Source organism: Podarcis raffonei, chromosome 16 (assembly GCF_027172205.1).
Source record: "Podarcis raffonei isolate rPodRaf1 chromosome 16, rPodRaf1.pri, whole genome shotgun sequence".
NCBI lineage: Eukaryota > Metazoa > Chordata > Lepidosauria > Squamata > Lacertidae > Podarcis > Podarcis raffonei.
Genome location: NC_070617.1, coordinates 11,231,744 through 11,250,160, shown reverse-complemented (window position 1 = coordinate 11,250,160; position 18,417 = coordinate 11,231,744). Strand labels below are relative to the sequence as shown.

General features: G+C 45.9%; 1 protein-coding gene across 1 annotated transcript; it reads right to left on the bottom strand.

Moving 5' to 3' along the window:
- Positions 1 to 50: 50 nt before the first annotated feature.
- On the bottom strand, positions 51 to 17,943 carry HNRNPUL2 (heterogeneous nuclear ribonucleoprotein U like 2). The gene is made up of 14 exons (XM_053369928.1): positions 17,226 to 17,943; positions 12,891 to 13,023; positions 12,306 to 12,379; positions 11,138 to 11,277; positions 9,872 to 9,962; positions 9,644 to 9,756; positions 8,978 to 9,241; positions 8,317 to 8,439; positions 7,782 to 7,913; positions 6,900 to 7,068; positions 6,561 to 6,761; positions 4,760 to 4,854; positions 3,733 to 3,840; positions 51 to 3,053 (listed from the first exon to the last, which is right to left on the bottom strand). Exons 1-14 carry the CDS (start codon positions 17,746 to 17,748, stop codon positions 2,982 to 2,984), a joined length of 2,238 nt encoding a protein of 745 aa, XP_053225903.1. The 5' UTR covers positions 17,749 to 17,943; the 3' UTR covers positions 51 to 2,981.
- Between the last annotated feature and the right edge of the window lie 474 nt (positions 17,944 to 18,417).

Here is an 18,417-nt window from a genome sequence, read left to right as displayed (position 1 = left end):
CAGATTGTATCCTTATGCTTTCTCCTGAATGAAGAGGAACCTCAAATTGCTTTGGTCTTTGAGTTTTTTATTTTTGGGGGAGGGAGAGAGAACAGACAAGCCAAAAGCATTAAACAACGACACCTAAGAAGTCAGCGCAGCAACAGAAGGATGTGGAGTCAAGCGAATGATTATTTATTCTAAAAATGGAAGTTTTTCAACCTACATATGCCAGAATTGTTAAGGAAAGAAAGTTACAGATGTAAACAACCACACAGTTACATGTTCAATGGCAAAACCCTTTTTTACTGGCCACTTAAACGTTTTACAGTTCGTAAAAACATTTACAGCCTCCGTTTCGCTTGAGCTTTCCATCTACAGCAACTAAGACATACAATCATGAAAAACACTAACAGATTTTAAACAGGCTGAATTTTTTTTCTATTTTTTGTTATTTTTACCATTTCTTTTTTTTTCCTTTCCTTTTTTTTTTTACAAAAATGTGCAGAAAAAAGAAGACATCTACTAAAGTTGCTAAGATCTCTCAGTCTGATGGTCTAGGATGCGGCAGTTTTAGTCATTCCCTCCCCCCACACAAAAACACACACAGGAAGACAAGTGTGTGTCATTCTTTTGAGATTCTACTTTTTAAAAGGACCATAGCTCCAAAAAGCTATTCCACTGAACAGCATCAGCAACTTCTCGAAGTGATCCCCTGGAGAGGCATGACCGAGGACCTTCTTGCTTTCATCAAGGCTGCTGGCACTCTGTATGCTGGTAATCACGCCCAAGACCAACTTTCCACAGCATCAATCTATCACGCTCCCATGCGAGTGTTCAGTTAATGAAGCTATCTGCGTGCGCACTCTCTCTCACACACAACCCCTTCTTCCCCGGAAGAATATTTTCTAGTGGCCTGAAGCATGTAAAATACCAGTTAACTTTGTTATAAAAACAGTTGTCACACAACCACACATTCTGAATACACACATGCACGGAGATAGAAGAATCCTGCTTCTCTCTAACTCCTATATTTGAAAAAAGGCAAGAGGGCGAGGAGGTGGCTGCTGCCCTCCGCACTCCCTCCCCACCCCACATCAGCCCCCTTTTCAAATGACTTGGCAGGCTCCCCACTTCTGTTCTGTCAGGCTGGGATGCAGGAATGAGCATTCTTAATGGGGAGACAAGAACCATTTGCAAAGGCTGGAAAGAGAATTCTTGTGTAGCCAAAAAACAAAACAAAATAAATTTAAACCCAACAATCTAAAAAGAAAAACAAGTGTTAAAATTTCAAACAGTGAATCACAAGGAACAGAGGCAAATCTTCAATCCCTGTGTCTGGGAACAGACATAATTTAGTCAAGCTGGAAAAAGGTGGTACCAAGAAACTAGGGAGCGTTTACACAATGTGTCTTAAGGAAGAACATCCTGTTGTTAAAAGTCCCCCATCGTTCTGTGGAAGAAAGCCTACGATGAAGCAAAATAAATCAACCCACAGGATGGGGAATAGGTCCCCCTGCAACACACATAAATTCCCACCCACATCCCGGAAAGAACACCAGCCACTCGACCCAAGAAGCCTAAGATTTTCTTCCATCTGCACGACTGGACAAACATGGAAGAGGATGCTTTAAGAATTATAGCTAGGCACACTAGTGTGGTTAAAAAAAAGAAAAGAGGAAGCATCAATAGAAGCCTCTAGGAACTGGAAAAATAATTAAGCTTCATCAAAGGGCCAGGATCAAGAAGTCAACATATTTCAAGGACACACACACACATATACACACCTGTCACCCCACCCACCCCACAAGCGCAGATCCTCTTCGCCCCTCCCCATGTTCCTATTTACACAGGCTACCAGTTTATCAAAACCACAAGGACAGAACACCCCCCTTCCCCACAATGACTGTATAAAACCAGTTGGTATTCTCAGCACTAAGCTTCTCAAAAGGTGACAGTTACATGCTTGCAGTTTTGCTTATATACATGTTAGGTGCTAACAATGAGAAGATCCTGCAGAAACCCTGAGAAAAATGTTCTTTCCACTCCACTTAAGAAGAAAAAGGAAAAAAAAAGAGGACAGATACTATAGAGATGATGAGAGGGCCAACTAAGCCTTGGGAGGAAAGGAAGGAGGGTGCAGAAAGGGCACCCAAGGCAGCTTGCTTTGACCCGGGAAGAACTTGGGAATGTGGCGAACTAAACTCCTGCGCTTCCTTCCGTCTGATGGGTCACAAATAAGCAAGCCGCTGAGATTTCAAGGTGAGGCACCTGCAGAAATAGGGAGAAAGCTCAAGAAAAGCCTCTGTGGCCTGAGCGACATGAGGTCAAACAAGCCTCCTGGCAATTCACTGTCTGAAAACGTAGGCCGAACTCTGAAAGAGGAACATCAAGACCTCTCTTGTTCGCTCTTGGTGGCTACAGGATGGGGAAAGGTTTCCTTGGTTCAACTAGAAGGAAGAACATTCATGCCGCCACCACCCTGGCCTGGAAAAACAGAGTGACAATGCTCAGGAAGTGCGGTTTTTCTGCACGAGTTAGGAGAAGCCAAAAGTTGTATCCCGTCCCCTTCCCTCCGCCCAAACAGCCACCCGCTTATCCCTGCATGCCCTCATTTGCGCCTCCCCCTTTGCCATGTGAGCCCTGCACCTCCCTTCCCGTCCAGCTGCTCTATGATGTCATGTTTTCCTGCCCAATCACAGGCAGCGCTAAGTGCTGCTCTCCTGCTTGCGCAAACGTTTTGATTACAAATGTCTAAACTAGGTTTGAAATGTTTTTTTTGTTTTTTTATAGAATAAGACAATATTCTTTTCAACAAACTTTAAAAAAAATTTACAATTTCTTTTTTTTTAACCTCCCCCTCCCGCCCCCCTCAACCCTGCTGCCACTTTTCCCCAACAGCCCCACATCCATTATGTTGTGTCTTGGGAAGTGACAGACACCCCCCCTGCCCCCCAAATAGAGCCTCGCTGGTTGGCTGAAGGGTGGAGATGGTTGGGGTTTCACCGGTACCCCTGGTATCCTCCATAGTAGTTCCTGTAGTATCGGTCTCTGTCTTGGTAGTAGTTCTGCCACTAAAAAAAAAGGACAATGAGAGTTGTTATTATGCTGATAGTAGGGTATGAGTGTGCTCAAGACCAAAGGGCCTCTCATCTTCTACAAAAAACAGGTTGGGCACCATTCATGTTATTTACATGCTGATGGAGTGAATGCACTGGTGCCCTCCAGAGGCTTTGGACTCTGGAGGGCACCTGGTTTGGGCAAGGTTGGAGTACACAAATAATGGATAATCTAAGATAAATGGTCCTATTATAGAAGTGGGGAACTGAAGCGGTGATTTTAAATAATGCCATGTTGTTGCTTTGAAAGCAGAGGTGGATTAGGAACCGAAGCTCCCTACATCAATTACCTACTTCTCACCCTCCAACCCCTTTCTTTACTCCAGTCAAAGTCAAAAGTTTCTCTTAAGAAATCCTGGAACCAAGACTTCTTGTACCCAGAGCTTTTGTGGTCTGGAAGGCCTTTAGATGCACCACTGCTGGAACCAAAGCAGATGAGAGTTCCAGCAGTAGTTGTCTCCAGGAACAGAGACAGCGAAGTGCAAAACCACTATTCTGAAAGCATGGGACTGTGTCCAACTAGCTTCTGTCAGAGCAGGCCCTCTGACCTAAGTTAGCCGTGTCCATTCGTTTCAATAGGTCTACTCTTCATAGGACTAACATTGGACACAATTCATAGTATGCAGCCTCTTACCTCTCGGTTGTAGTCCCTGTAGTAGTCTCTGTATCTGTTGTACTCATAATCACGCCCGTAGAACCGATTGTAGTCCCCCCTGTATCGCTCGTAGAAGTTACGATATCCCTGTGGATTGAAGGAGCAGATTAGATGCAGAGACATATATCTGGCACTGCCCCTTAACATATAGCCTGTTCAAGGAAAAGTGGCTAACCTCTGGCCTTCCTGGAGTTGCTAGACTTCAACTCCCATCATTCCTGGCTATTGGACACACTGGCCAGGGCTGATGGGTGCTGGCCCAGCCACTCTTACTTTATTATTTTTTTTACAGTGGTGCCTCGCAAGACGAAATTAATTCGTTCCTCGAGTTTTGTCGTCTTGCGATTTTTTTCGTCTTGCGAAGCATGGTGTCGGGAAAGTTTTGGAAAAGCTTCAAAAATCGCCAAAGTCTTTAAAAACCTCAAAAAAGGCTACCACACCGCGTTCTATGACTTGCTCCTCGAAGTCAAGTCGCAACTGTATTAACGGTGTTTAGAAAAAGGAAACAAACTTGCAAGACGTTTCTGTCTTGCGAAGCAAGCCCATAGGGAAAATCGTCTTGCGAAGCAGCTCAAAAAACAAAAAACCCTTTCGTCTTGCGAGTTTTTTGTCTTGCGAGGCATTTGTCTTGCGAGGTACCACTGTATTCTGTTTATATCTTGCCCTTCCTCCCCCAGGAGCCCAGTGTGGCTTCAGAGGGCAACTGCAAGAGGATTTGCTTTGCATGCAAAAGGCCCCATGTTTAATCCCGGACATCTTTGGAATAAGGCTGGACTCTGAAACCCCATACACTGCCAGTCAGTGTAGCACAATACTGAGCTAGATGGATCAGTGGTCTGACTCTCGTCTAAGGCAGCTTCCTAGGTTCAAAGGTCGCTAAAAGGAAATCACTTGAAATTTCACAATATGGAAGGGGGGAAAGTGGCCCCGTTATGTCTTCCTGATTAAGAGTATCAAACCTAACTTATCAAACTTGGGCAAAGACAATCCAAGGGGATATACTTACACCTCTGTTTCCAGGCTGCCCCCAGTACTGCTGCTGCTGCTGTTGCTGCTGCCCATAAGCCCGATTGTTGTAGCCTCCTCGGCGCTGGCCACCAGCTAGGGGGGAGCGAGGAATGTAACAAAACAAAGATGTATCAGACAGTAGTGCCAGCTTAAGTGAAAATATTAAGAAGTGCTGAACAGTCAACCTGGCATCTCTCTTTTTTGTGTGTGGAGAAGCAGGACTTGAGCCCGGGGGGCAGGGCAGCTCAGGGGCATTCATTTTTTTTAGGAAGCATAGGCCAAAGATGCAAGAGAACATTTGCCACTTACAAACACATTAGGATCAGCCAAAGCTTTTTCCTGCAGCTTGCTGGCCAGCCAAACCTCACCCCACTTTCCTAAATTCACAAGGGGGCATGGTGGGAGGAGAAGGATAGAAAGCTGACAACTACTACGACCCATTTTATGCTAAGTGTGCCGATTTCAAATGGTGTTTGAATCACCACCCGCTGCCCCAATCCAACTCCTCCCAGTCCTCTACTCCAAAGCAAGGTAAACTGTGACCTCCCCACCTCTCCGACCCCCACCGCCCCATGCTTTGCCCCACCTCCCACAGAGCATTAGGCTACTCACACAGCAGCCCAGGAGGGTGCTGCATACTTGGATGCCTGGGCTGAGCTGCCAAAAAGAAAAACAACAACACTCTCAGTGAGAGTTTTAAAGATTTCCAGCCTTCCCCAAAATGACTACAAAGGACCGCCTGCTCTACTGTGGAAGCTACATTTTTGTTATGGGCTTGAGCAGAAGCTATGGAGAAGTAGTGGAAGCACAAAGCAGAGGGTTAAGTAGCAGAAGACAGATCAGCTGGTATAGAGCCAGAGGTGGGAGACAGAATCTGGACAGGTGGGGGCCTCAGTAAGCAGCTATGCAAAAGGACAGGGGGGGGGTGGACTCAAGATAAACCACTCTTGACAGGGAATAAGGAATTTGGGTGTTTCAAAATTGCTCATGGCTGTGTGATCCAAATGAGAAATCTTGTCTCTGGCTCCTTCTCTGCTGGTAGCAGTCTTTTGGAAAGGAAAGGTGGGAGGTAATACATGATAAATTAACTGAGGGCGCAGATGCCCCAGGCTGTTGCTCCAGAAGGTGGAAACAAGGCTTATAATCAAGGGGGAAGGGGAAATGAGGCTGGTACATAATGGGGAGGGGGAGGTGATGAAAGCTTAGGACAGGGGTGGGAAATATGTGGCCCTTCAGATGTTGCCGGGCTCCCAACACCTCCATCTGTCCCTGCCAACATCATTTGGTAAAAATGGTCACTGGATGGCCAAGCAAAGGAAGCACCATGAGGTTAGTCTGAATGCGACCCCTAAAACAGACATCAAGCCTGCAAATGTGACTTAATGGATCAAATGAGCACAAATCTTTTATATTGTGAACTGCTCTGAGACTCGTGGTTATAGGGTGGTGTACTACTACTACTACTGCTACTAATAAATATTAGTAAAAATCTTAGTAAAAAAACTGCTGCAGCCAAGTCCTCTAAGTGTGCATACAATTATCCTGCATGGTCAGAACTTCTCACCAGCACCCTAGGCTCCAAAGGGAGAGAGCTAAACCCACAAGGAGCCAAGAATGAGCGGAACAGGATTGGGGAAGTCATTTGGGCAAGAGTGAAGCAAGTGCTACTCTCAGAGAGGCACAGGATTTCCTTTGGGACCTGGGGAACAGGAAGCCCACAGCTGTCCTCAGCAAAAAGATGAATGAAGAGTGTCAGGAGTACCTCCAGAGAGCAGCCCTTCCTACTTGCAAACCCTCACCATATCCCTGGCCGCGGTTGCGGTTCTGGCGGTTGCGTTTGTTGCGATTGTTGCGCCGATTCGTCCGCTTTTCGGAGGGTGGGAGCAGTTTCCTGGCTTCTTCCTTGTATTTGGTGACGAGGGGCTGGGCCTCCTCCTTTGCAAGCTCTTGGTACAGGACTTCATCTATGAAATCACATTTCTCCGGAAGAGAGAAGTTGGCTGGGATCACAGGGAAGCAGGAGGAAGAGGAAGTGCAGAATCATTAGAGGAAAGTTCTTTTCAACAGGGAAAACAAACCTGAAGCCCCAACACCACCACTTCGCTCGTGTTCCCACAGACCCTTTTTGCAGAGGCTACCTTTCATTTCCAGCATCACAGACTCAGGCACATCTTCTCCTTCAGCTTCCTCCCTCTGCTCCAGCCTGTCTTCCCAGTCTTCTTCGGTGGGAACCAACACAATCACCTTGCGCACAAAACCCTTGAAAGGGAGGAGCTTCCGCCGTTGCCCAGAATTGTACACATTACACTAAAAGGGAGAAAACATGCGGGTCTTAGAGATGGCAAGAGCACCTCCTCTCAGCAATGGCCAAAAGTCATTAAGGGGCTCCCTGATACCATAGCCAAGCAGGAATGAAAATGAACCAAAACATTACGGTCGTTAATTATAATCAGACTTCTAGTGGTCAACCCATCCTTTATGGTCAGGGGCAGGAATTGCTTCTAAAAGTATGGTGATAGTTTAATTCATCTCTCCACATGTTAAGAACTCATCTCCCACCTTGCCCTGTCTTGCTTTTTGCAAAAGCACCCTCCTCATAGCCAGTGGTGGGGAATGGATGTTGCCAACACAACTCTCATCACCCGACTGCTGACCATTTTGGCTGAGGCTGGTAGGAGCTGAGTGTCCCAACTACACCTCAAGGGCCCCATGTTCTCCACCTGCGTCCTAAGCATGTATTTAATGGAAGCCTTTTATTTGCCCTTTCCAGTAGCTTCTTCTGTTCTGATACCGTTTTCTGAATGTCAGTGCCATCACCATATGCGAAGCCTTCTCCTCTAACATCATGGAGAAGAACAGGCCCACTAAAATGTTGTGACAAAGACCCTTCCTCATGTACCCAGTCATCAGTGAAATCCTGTTTGTCAACTTGCGTGGAGACTGTATGAATACTTTGGATTTTCTAACTTCATTGCCTACCTCCTTGGAACTAAACCCCCTCAGCACTTATGTAAAAATACCTGATCGAGAATGAAGTTTCGCTTTGTCCTGGGGGCAATCTGGACCAGTTTACTAACACAACGGGCAGCTTGCTGAAGCAGTTGGTCTTTAGCTGCAGTGTCCAGGACCTCTTCAACTTCAGTGCCCTTTGTCTGATAAAACGGGGGGGGGGGGATATGGAGACAGAACAAATCAAGGAGAAATATGTCACACACACCACAAGCCACTACTTTACACGGTTAAGAGTTTAGGAACTGACAACAGGGATGTTATTCCAGGGCAATTCTGTATTCCAGGGTGTCTCCACCATACTGCCCTGCTGACATTCTTGGGTTGTTTGTGGGTTCTCTCTTGTCTTCTTTAAAACTCTGTCTGTCTTCTACGGAGAAGTGAGTTAAAAAAACGCTTGCTTTTGCTTACATCAATGATTATGAAGGCAAGATGGCCAAGTCAAGGTTTAATCTGCAATTACCACACCCAATTCGCTCAGACCTCAGATTCACCCTCGGGAAGTATACACAGACTGAAAAGTGGAAGTGACCTCTAACTTCTTACCCTCATTTGGCAGAGAACAATGCCTGTTCCCAAGACGTTGTAGCGCTTATCTTGATTCTCCTGGATGTGCTTCTGTGCCCAGTGGGTTTTCCCGCATCCTGGCAGCCCAACCATAAGCAGCACCTAGAATGGGGAGCAGGAAGAGAGTAAGCAAGCGCACAAATTTAGAAAAGTTAAAGGGGCACTGGTGCTAACTGTGCTGTTGGGCCATGCAAGTCCCTGTTAAGACAGCAGTTGCCAAAGCTCCATTAAGAGTTCCTCTATGCTCTGAAGTGCCTTTCAACGCAAGGGGGCTAACCACAGAGAAGACCCTCCCTGCCCTGCAATTAGAACACACAATTCTCTGGACCCTTTCAATACATATCCCCTTCCTATCTAAGGTCACATCCACAACATACATTTAAAATTCCAATTCTTACCCCCTTCAACAAACTACAGTTCCCAGGATTCTTTGGGGAAAGCCATGCAGGCTAAATTGGATTTACAGTAAGTGGAATGTGTGGATATGACCTAATTCACCAGAATTAGGTAAAAGACAGAGTCTTCACCGCTAGATTATCCATTAGAGTTCAAAGATTAAGCAGCAGCATCACAACACTGTATTACTGGGACACAAGAGAAGCCCCTCTAGGAACTGAAACATGGAAGTCTGTTTTATTACCTCACACTCTCCAGGGGTTTTGGGTGGCAGGGGAGTGCGCACTCGATCCTCAACGGGGACGGCATGGATGAAGACGAAGTCCTCAGGAACTGGAAAAAAAGGCTCCTCTTTCTGGCCGAAGTTCAGCTCCACGACACAGTTTTTACACAGCACATGCGGCAGAAGAGCTCGGTCGCCGAGCAGCTCCTTGTTGATCTGGAAGGCCACACCTAGGTCCTCCCCATTCTTGGAGAAGGACAGCTCCACCTCTTCACTGTCAAAGTTCTGTAACACAGGATGCGCAAGCATGTGACCTGCAAGTCCCCGTGGATTGGGCACACACACACCTTCCTCACACTGTCACATGCTTTCAAAGCCATGTTCTAATAGCCTCCTGAAGACAAAGCAATGGAAGGCAAAGCTGGCTTTTAGCTGCCCTGGTTGAACACCACAGCCAGTTATGGGGACGTTCTAGTAAGAAGCATTAAGGCAAACCTCGTGACGGCACATGCAGTGCACGGTTGTCCCCTGAACGGCACTGCATCAAGGAAAGGAGCAGGAGTTAACTTTGTGTTGTTAGTTACACCTTGGCTATACAGAACCTCATTTTCCCCTACCCCGGCCTACTCCGAAGATACCGAAGCGGCCCCTCAAGAGCCGGCCCGAGGCCTCGCTCACTGCACTTACAGCAAAGCAACCGATCACATCATTCTCCCCAAAGGGCTGACCAAAGTCTTCGAATTGCCCATTTTCAGCCTTCAACCCTCGTCCATCGTAGCCATAAGAAAACTCATCCTCACCTAGAAGAGAGCAACACTTACTATGGTGACTTCACCTTGAGAACTGCGATTTCTTCCCCCAGGCGGCGCCAGCTTAGTTGCGCTGCATTGCTGCCGGAAAGGAGGTACTGCTTACCTAGCTGTGAACGAGAGAGATCAACAGACCATCCAACGCGAAGCAACTGGTTCTCTGTGGACCCTTCCTTCAGCGGGAGGTTTTGTGTCACCTAAGGCAGATCAAGGGGCGATGCCCATTTGAGACAAATGTTAGGAAGCTTGTAGAAAAGGTTTCTGTATGCACCCAAGTCCAATTGCAAAACGACACAATGATCTTTATTTAAATATCAGCCCAAGAAGACCCAAAACGGCCCTCACAGATGATCCCATTTAAGGCAACTTCTGTAGTACAAAACATCTTCCTCCAACCAAAAGAAAAGAAATATATAATTCACTATTATGTTCTGATTACACATTATACTACTACCTTCTGCTTTGATTGGGTAAGTGTTCTGTATTTTTATTCTTCTGTTCCTTGGCTGGAATCCAATTTATGTTGGAGGGCTGGGGGTCCTCCAGAGCAAATCTGTTTGGGGGGCCTGAATGGAGGAAGTGGAATTGCCAAAAATTGCCCCCCCCCCAGCTGCTAATGGATGCCTTTTATCACTGGAATGACACCAACTGGATTATACTATGTGTTTTTAAAGGACACATTTGCAGCTATTGCTGTGTTGCTTTTTGCTTTTATTGCAATAATAATTTTTTGTTCTATAACTGTGGATCACCTAGGCAACATTTGTTATTAGGCAACCTAAAAGTGACCTAAATTAAAATAAACTAGTAACAATACCTCAAGCCTCAATTCCTTGGCAGATGAAATTCACCTACCCAACATGTGACACACACACACACACTCTCTCTCTCTCTCTCTCACACACACACACACGTGTTGTGTATACACATATACATTTATTGGCCCTGAATTTTGTCATCGTTATAAGCTGTTGTGCAGGCCCAACTAGCAATAGGAAGTGAAGGAATGGCAACATAAACTTTGTTAACTTGCGCCTCAACAACCTTCACAGAAATGAGACTCCATTTACTTTAAAAACAGAACTGTGCAGTAAGAGTTGTATCCAACAATAAAAATTAATAGACCCAGGTTAGTGATGTCTATTAATTTTAATGAGCGTACTCTGAATATGACTAGCAATGACTCTTAAATGTCCACTTCATACTGATCTGGAGGGGTCCAAGTGCTACACTATGCCATTCACAATGAAAAACAACTCCAAGCTGCAGTCTGTTGAAATGATCACTCTAACTAGCTCAGACCACACTTGCTGCTGAAAGCTCCAAGAAGTCTCAACGTGGATTATGTGTTCCCCTGAGGAAACATCCTTACCTTTGCCTCAAAGCAGACCTTCCCCTTTTTCACTCCATGTGTGCTTCTTGCCCCAGACCACAGATTAGGGAACTTCTCGGAGAACAGAGGCTGGCCTCCGTAGCGGTCCTTGGTAGCTCTGAAGTGGAGATCGGATGTATCTGGGCAAGAAAGGAAAGCAGGATGCATTTAAAGCCAACATGTGTGTGATGTCTGCCACTGCAAAATAATTTCAAAAGAGACACCTGGGATGTGGATCAGTGATCAGATTTTGAGGCTTTCTGTAATCCTTTTGTTCATAATGACGTCTAAACTCCTAAAAATATCACCCCTTGTTACCCCACTCTTGCTGAAGTGCTCAAATCCTCTCAGGTTAAGTTACAGAAAAGGCATACATTGTAGTGAACATAGGAGGGATTTTTTTTTCCTGTTAGGAAGGACACGTTCCCTCCAGGAATAATTAAGAATCGCATACTGATGTTGGGAGCAATCTGAACAGGTAGGAGGCCAGGCTTGCCACCTCACTGGAGGAGGAACAGATCACTCTTGTAAGAGGACTAAATTCATCACTTGTAAAGGGCTTTTCTCCCACACCTTCCATTCCTCCCATTTTTGCTTCTCCCAACCCTTGCCTTATACAGTGAAGGAAGAAATGGGATAAGACTTAAAAGAATTTGAAATACAGTGGTACCTTGGGTTACATACGCTTCAGGTTACAGACTCTGCTAACCCAGAAATAATACCTCGGGTTAAGAACTTTGCTTCAGGGTGAGAACAGAAATCGTGCTCCAGCGGCGCGGGAGCAGCAGACGGCCCCATTAGCTAAAGTGGTGCTTCAGGTTAAGAACGGACCTCCAGAACAAATTAAGTACTTAACCCGAGGTACCACTGTAATGAATCTAGGTTAGTAATGTCCATTCAATTCAATGAGACTACTCAGAGTATGACTAACATTTAATACAACCCCAAGTCTTTTAGGTCCTATACTATTTAGGGTTGGCAAACTGATCAGAGTTATAGCAGGGCTTGCTATCTTGCTTTTATTTATTTTTTTAAAAATGAACAAAACAAAAAACACAAAAACTTTCAGTTGCAGTCTTACTATACTACAGCAGTCCTGACTTTTCTATGAAATGATATTTAAATTTTACATTACACAGTTCACATAGCATACAAAATAAGCACATACATGTGTCCAGGATCACAGTATTCTCATCATCCTCTTCTCTAGCCTCCTCCTCTGGTGGTGGTGGAGACTTGGATCTATATTGAATATAAAGGAACAACCAACAAGGTCACATTAAAAAAGCATCCAGTAAAAAATTGGTATGTAGAAGAAAACAAATACCACAAACACCATGATAATCCCTGGAACCTCGTTCTCACATCTGCTTGCCCTTCGTCCTGATTTAGCATTATTTTCAAACCAGATATTAAAACAATCTCTAGGTAGTCAAAACAAGTCAGGTTCATGGTCCATGTTCCTATGTTGTTTGACTTTGATACTTACAAGAGTTTGTTTCAAAGACACCACCCTCTGGTTCAAACACAACACTAAGCCACAATTCTGCAAAAGTGAAACTAAACTCTGCCCAAGTCCTCCTCCCAGCCGTGGGTGTGGGTGTGGGTGTGGGTGTGTGTGTGAGAGAGAGAGAGAGAAATTGATGCTTTGCTTGTGTTCATTCACAAAGCACTAAACCCACAGTTTAGTGTTTTGTATGAACTTCATTGGCCACCTAGCATGAATTCCTGGACAAAATGACCCACATCTCACCGGCTATTATATGCCTCCTCTCGGAACTCATAGTAAGCACGGCCGTGCTCGTCCTTTTCATCCCGCTGTCTTTTTAGTCCGTGGTGTTCTCCGTCTGGTGCAGCCTGCTTTGCTTTCTCATCATCCTCATTTGCTGTAAGAAAACACAAGCACAAAAACAAAAGAAATTTTGTTGAAAGCAAACACACTTGCATGTATAAGCCCCTTCTGGCCTCTCTTACCTTGGAATGAAACACACATAAGGTGTTTATCTAGGACTCCAAGGGTAGCCTAAATCCCCTGTGATCAACCTAAGGGAAATCTTTATAAACAAGCCTTGTGTCTCCTTTTTCGCTAACAGTTAACCATGGATTTAGTGAGGCTCCTGGAAGTCAAAGTGATATGCTTCATTTTTCCATTTTGGCCTGTGGGCAGAAGTCTTACATTTTCTGATTCTCTCAAGCCTCCAGTTCTTTAGCGCACGTTTTATTTTACATCTACATCAATAAGGTCTGCAAGCTTTCAGTGGCATTATGCCTGATGCACAAGATAGGAACAAAGCCTCCACATCTGTAAGACCGATGTAGGCATGTGTTAAGTACTAGGATGACACTTCATACTGCAAATCAAACTTCAAAACAGATTTATGGCAAAGATGTGACACACCCTGAGCCCACATGTAGATCTTGGGGGTATTAAGTAATGTGTGCCTAAGGATAAATTCCTATTTCTTCCTTTCATGTTAACTGCTATTCCAAGTGGCCCACGCCCCCACAATTTTCTCATCAAAAACAGGGTTCAATGTATTTCCAATTTCTAAGGAGAGTGAAGCATATGCTAAATATCAGCATTATTCCCAATATGTTAATTGCTTTGTCAAGGAACAGCATAGAACTAAATAGGCACAAGAAAGACCATTTACCTTGGAATAGCCTATTTCAATGATGCACCATAACATGCCTTTTGTAAAAGCATATTTCAATTTGCAACCATAGACAGGTAGCAAAAGTAGTGCTAGCAAACAGCAATAAGCAACCACACAACTTAGGAGCCACACATGGACCTGCTATAACCTAAGCCTATGCATGTTCCCCTAGGAAGTAAGCCCAGCTATAGTCAATGAGGTTTACTTCCTAGCAAGTGTTTAAGATTGTAGCCGAACTGCCTAGCTTTCTTAAGAATAAAACAAACCTTTAGAGACAGCACAGCAACTAAAGTTTTCCTCTTGAGAATCTGTCGTGTGCTCTCATGAACTTGATAACAGTCAAACATCACCATGCACAAATCTGAAATACTAGTTTTCCAAACCAATTTTTCAGAGTGTTTACCACTTAACCAAACAATGCACATAAGTTACCCTTAGTGCATTTCATGTGAATAAGCCTGGAGAACATACTTTGGTTACCTGCAGCTGCTTACAAACTGAGAATACTTTTTATAGCTATGCTTGGATACCAGCAGGTTTAAAAAAAAAATCAAGGACAGTTTATTCCAGAAAAAAGAAAGTAAAAGTATCAGTCAGAGGCTGAGAAGTCTGATGTGCTTTCCCCTAAACACACATTTGGCAGCAGTACTGAATAAAACACTTTCAGCAACTTCTAGTTCAAGGCCCAAGACCACGGCACTGCACTACATCAGTGTACTTCATAGGTCTTCTTAGCAAACTGATGGCCCAAAGCAGTGAGAACACAATTTACGAGTCCTAAGTTCAAATCACACCTTTGCTGTGAACTTTTAGGCAACCTTATACAAGCTTCACATCACAACCACAAAATCAGTGATTTGAACACTTAAAATGCATAATATATTTATAATGCATTTATTATGCTAAGTAACTTTCTTGTGGCAAACATTCAGAAATTGATAAATTGTTTAAACAACTCTCTCCTGTCTACCAACTGTAGAAAATTGAATAATAATTATAATTGCAACATTACTAACATTTATACACACAATCCATCATAGATGAAACTTTACAAAGAATCTTACCAGCAAAACAAAACAAAATGATCCCTGTCCATAGGGAACTAACCCTTAAGAATTTAATCTAGTAATTTAGCCTCCTCACAAGTGCTTCACACACACACACATTTTCATCCCACTCCTCCTCTAAGGAGTTCAAGGTAGAGTACACAACCAACATTTTTTTCTTACAACAGCCCTGTTAAGCAGGATAGATTGGGAGAGTGGACAGCAAAAGGTCAGCACTGAGCTTCATGGCTGAGTGGAGATTTAAATGAAGGATCCCGTAGCCCAGCCTTTTTGGGGCCACAGACCTCTTTAAGAATCTGCTAAAACAGGCACCCCCAAACTTGGCCCTCCAGATGTTTTGGGAGTACAACTCCCATCATCCCTAGCTAACAGAACCAGTGGTCAGGGATGATGGGAATTGTAGTCCCAAAACATCTGGAGGGCCGAGTTTGGGGATGCCTGTGCTAAAAGCTATTGACCCCTTCCTCAGAAATCCCCCCCGGCCATTCTCAAAGTAACAGGAAGTAAATGAAATAAAAATCTTCTCTTTATGTGCCTAGTTCATAGCCCCCCCCCTAATCCATGGCCCCCTTTGGAGTCCATGGGCCACAGATTAAGAACCCCTTGCCCTAATTCAATCTCACACTCCTCTACTCCAAGACTGTCTCTCATATCTTAATAACCTTATTTACACCAACCTGACAAAGTACAATGCCCACTTATGGAAAGGAAAAAGAGACAGGGCAGCAAACATATTAGGACTACAGACATAATTTAAATTAGATATTTCCTGACTCACAACAATTTAGCCACTACATAGATTATTATTTATTTATACTGAGCCATTAATGTGCACACCTCTTCACAAGAGCTAATTTCTTATGGACCACTTACTGCCTGCCACTGACTGGGATTCTTACAAAAAAATATTTACACACAATTTAGTTCTATCGACTTCTACTGTATTTTTACTGTATAACAAAAAAGAGGTCCCTGCCGTGAGGAGCTTCCAATTTAATATTCAATTCAGGGGAGGAAAGAGGAGAAACAAGATGGAAACAAGTATCAACAGAGGAGAAATAGGAGTTCAGTTACTATTACAGTGATATATATACAGGAATGGCTATATATGAGCAAGAAAAGTACCATGACTAAAACAGCTATAATGACAGAAAACCTGGTGAGACAGTAGAATTGTGACATTTCTATGCTAGGTCAACTGCATATAAATTGCACACTGGCTATTCACAACAGCAGTTAATTGGTGATAACACCATCTTCTGCAGTTATGAATTTACCTGTTGGCCCACAATAAACCTGTCGAGTATTTTACTTTTGTTCTACAACCAATAACAAGTCACTGGGCCATTAGAGATCTACCACAATACACATGTTTACTCAAAAGCTAATCCAATTGTGTTAATTGGGAGCTTACTTCTGGGTAAAGTGTACACAAAAATACAATTCAACAGCCAAAATCCTACACATTTTTTACCCAGAAGCAAGATTCACTGATTTAAAGAGGGCTTATCCACCACTAAAGCTGCAACCCTGTGCATCCCCCATCCGTATGCACATTAATTTGCAGGTTAGCACCACTAATCCAACAAAAGTTAATTGCAAGTAAAAGATGCACAGGATGTGCTGTGGCATAGCTGCCCTTCAGAATGCCTCACAACGAGGATAAGAATGACAACACAGGGGTAACAACAAATAAAAACAGCATTAGTGGTAACAGAGAATAGGTAAGACATTGAGGATGCCGTAGTTAACCACCTCTCAACAAATAGGTAGTAATAATGATGGCAATACGTAGGTAGAATGAACACAAGGTGGTACCCAACTATAGTGATACACAGGGTAGATCCAGTTAAATTAATAGACGTTACTAACTTGGGGCCATTTATTTCAATGAGTCTAGTTTGCAGAACACGGTTTCATGCAACCCTAATATTACAACGTATAAGTAACAACGAGGATGCTGATGAGAAACAAATAAAGACACGGGGCTTTACTGTTTGCTTTCATCCGTACCGACGTCAGCCCTGCTCTGAGGAGGCCCATTGAAACTTCTGCTAAGTTCATTGATCCGAAATGGTGCACTTTCACCCATGAAATCAATGGACTGGGGGGTTGCATCCCACGCTCGCCCTGCTCAAGAGTAGCCCCACTCACTGGAGCGCGTCGACACGACCTGAATCTGGGTCCGCTCGTTTCATCTCGGGGAGGCTCTTGAGCAGAACTTCGCCGGATGCGTCCCCTAAACCAGAGGCAGCCCACCAACAACGTAGGCAGGAGCTTTGCCTGGCGGCCAACAGCCGCGATGCGAAGCGACCGTTACACTCCGCCCCCCCCCAGCCAGCCCAGCCACGATTCCCGCCTTACCCTCTTGCTCGGCTCCCTCCTTGGCCGCGGCCTCTCCCGCCGCCTCCTCGCCAACCCCGCCGCCGCCTCCTTCCTCCTTCGAAGGCCGCTGGGCGCCGTTGACCCCGCCGCCGCCGCCGCTGCCGCCGGGCTGGGCCTGGCCTTCGTGCTGCTCGCCGGCCTGCTGGGGCTGGGCCTGGGCCTGGCCGCCGCTCGCCGCCGCCGCCTCCCGTTGCTGCTCCTCCTCGTCGGCCAGCAGCGCTTCTTCGTCCTCGTCCTCTTCCTCGTCCTCCTCGTCTTCTTCGTCGTCGCCGCCGCCCTCGTTGTTTTCGCCGCCTCCCAAGCGGGGCCTGCCGAGGCTATGCCCGGCCGCCGCCGCGGCTGCCGACTCCGCCCCGGCCTCCTCAGGCCCGGCCGCCAACATCTCGGCGTCCAAGGCCTCCTGGAGCCGCTGGGCCAGCTCCACTTTCAAGCCGCGCGAATCCAGGCCTCGCCGCCCGAGCTCGGCCCGCAGCTCCGTCACCTTCAGCCGCTTCACGTCCATGGCGCGCGCGCTCCGCGGATGAGGGGGGGGAGGAGGAGGGAGGGGGGAGGAGGAGGAGGAATTAAGCGAACGAAAGGCGCTCCGGAGGGACTGCGCCTGCGCGGTGCTCTCACGCTCGCTCGCTCTTCCCTGAGCGGAGGCCTACACCCCTGCAGTCCGAGTTCGGCGCGCGCGCCCGCGCCTGCGCCGTCCAGCAGCGCTCCCCCCTCCACCACCCCGCAAGCACGGCTCCCTCGCCTTCGACGACTTCTAACGCGCAAGCGCAGCCTGGCGAAAATGGCTGCCGCGCAGGCTCGGAGGACGGGCCGGCTAGGCAGTGAGGCGCATCGCGCAGGCGTGGATAGCCAGCAGCCCGTCGATGAGGGCAAGCAGCACAACTACGCATGGGCTTCGTTGGGGCGCATGCGCGCTTGCTGCCCCTTCGCGTCCCCGCCCTTTCCTCTTTCGATCCCACTGTAGTTTAAAAAGTTCCCTTTAGTTCGCGCGGCCTCGGTTGATTTTTTATTTACTCAAACGATCTGTTAAGCACCCCTTTTGCTTTGAACGGTGCATGCGTTTTCCCGCGCCTACGTGCACAGTGATAGACTTTGAGCGGGCAGCTAACGCCCGTTGGGGCGGGCGTATTGCAAGAGGAGAATATTCACCAATCAGAATATAGAGCTCTCAAAG

Coding starts and splice junctions, on each gene's coding strand:
- HNRNPUL2 (XM_053369928.1), bottom strand. CDS start 17,748: ATGGACGTGAAGCGGCTGAAGGTGACGGAGCTGCGGGCCGAGCTCGGG. Junction 9,242..9,643: donor ATGTGATCGGTTGCTTTGCT/GTAAGTGCAGTG, acceptor CCTGTGTTACAG/AACTTTGACAGTGAAGAGGT. Junction 3,054..3,732: donor ACAGGGACTACAACCGAGAG/GTAAGAGGCTGC, acceptor CTTTTTTTTTAG/TGGCAGAACTACTACCAAGA.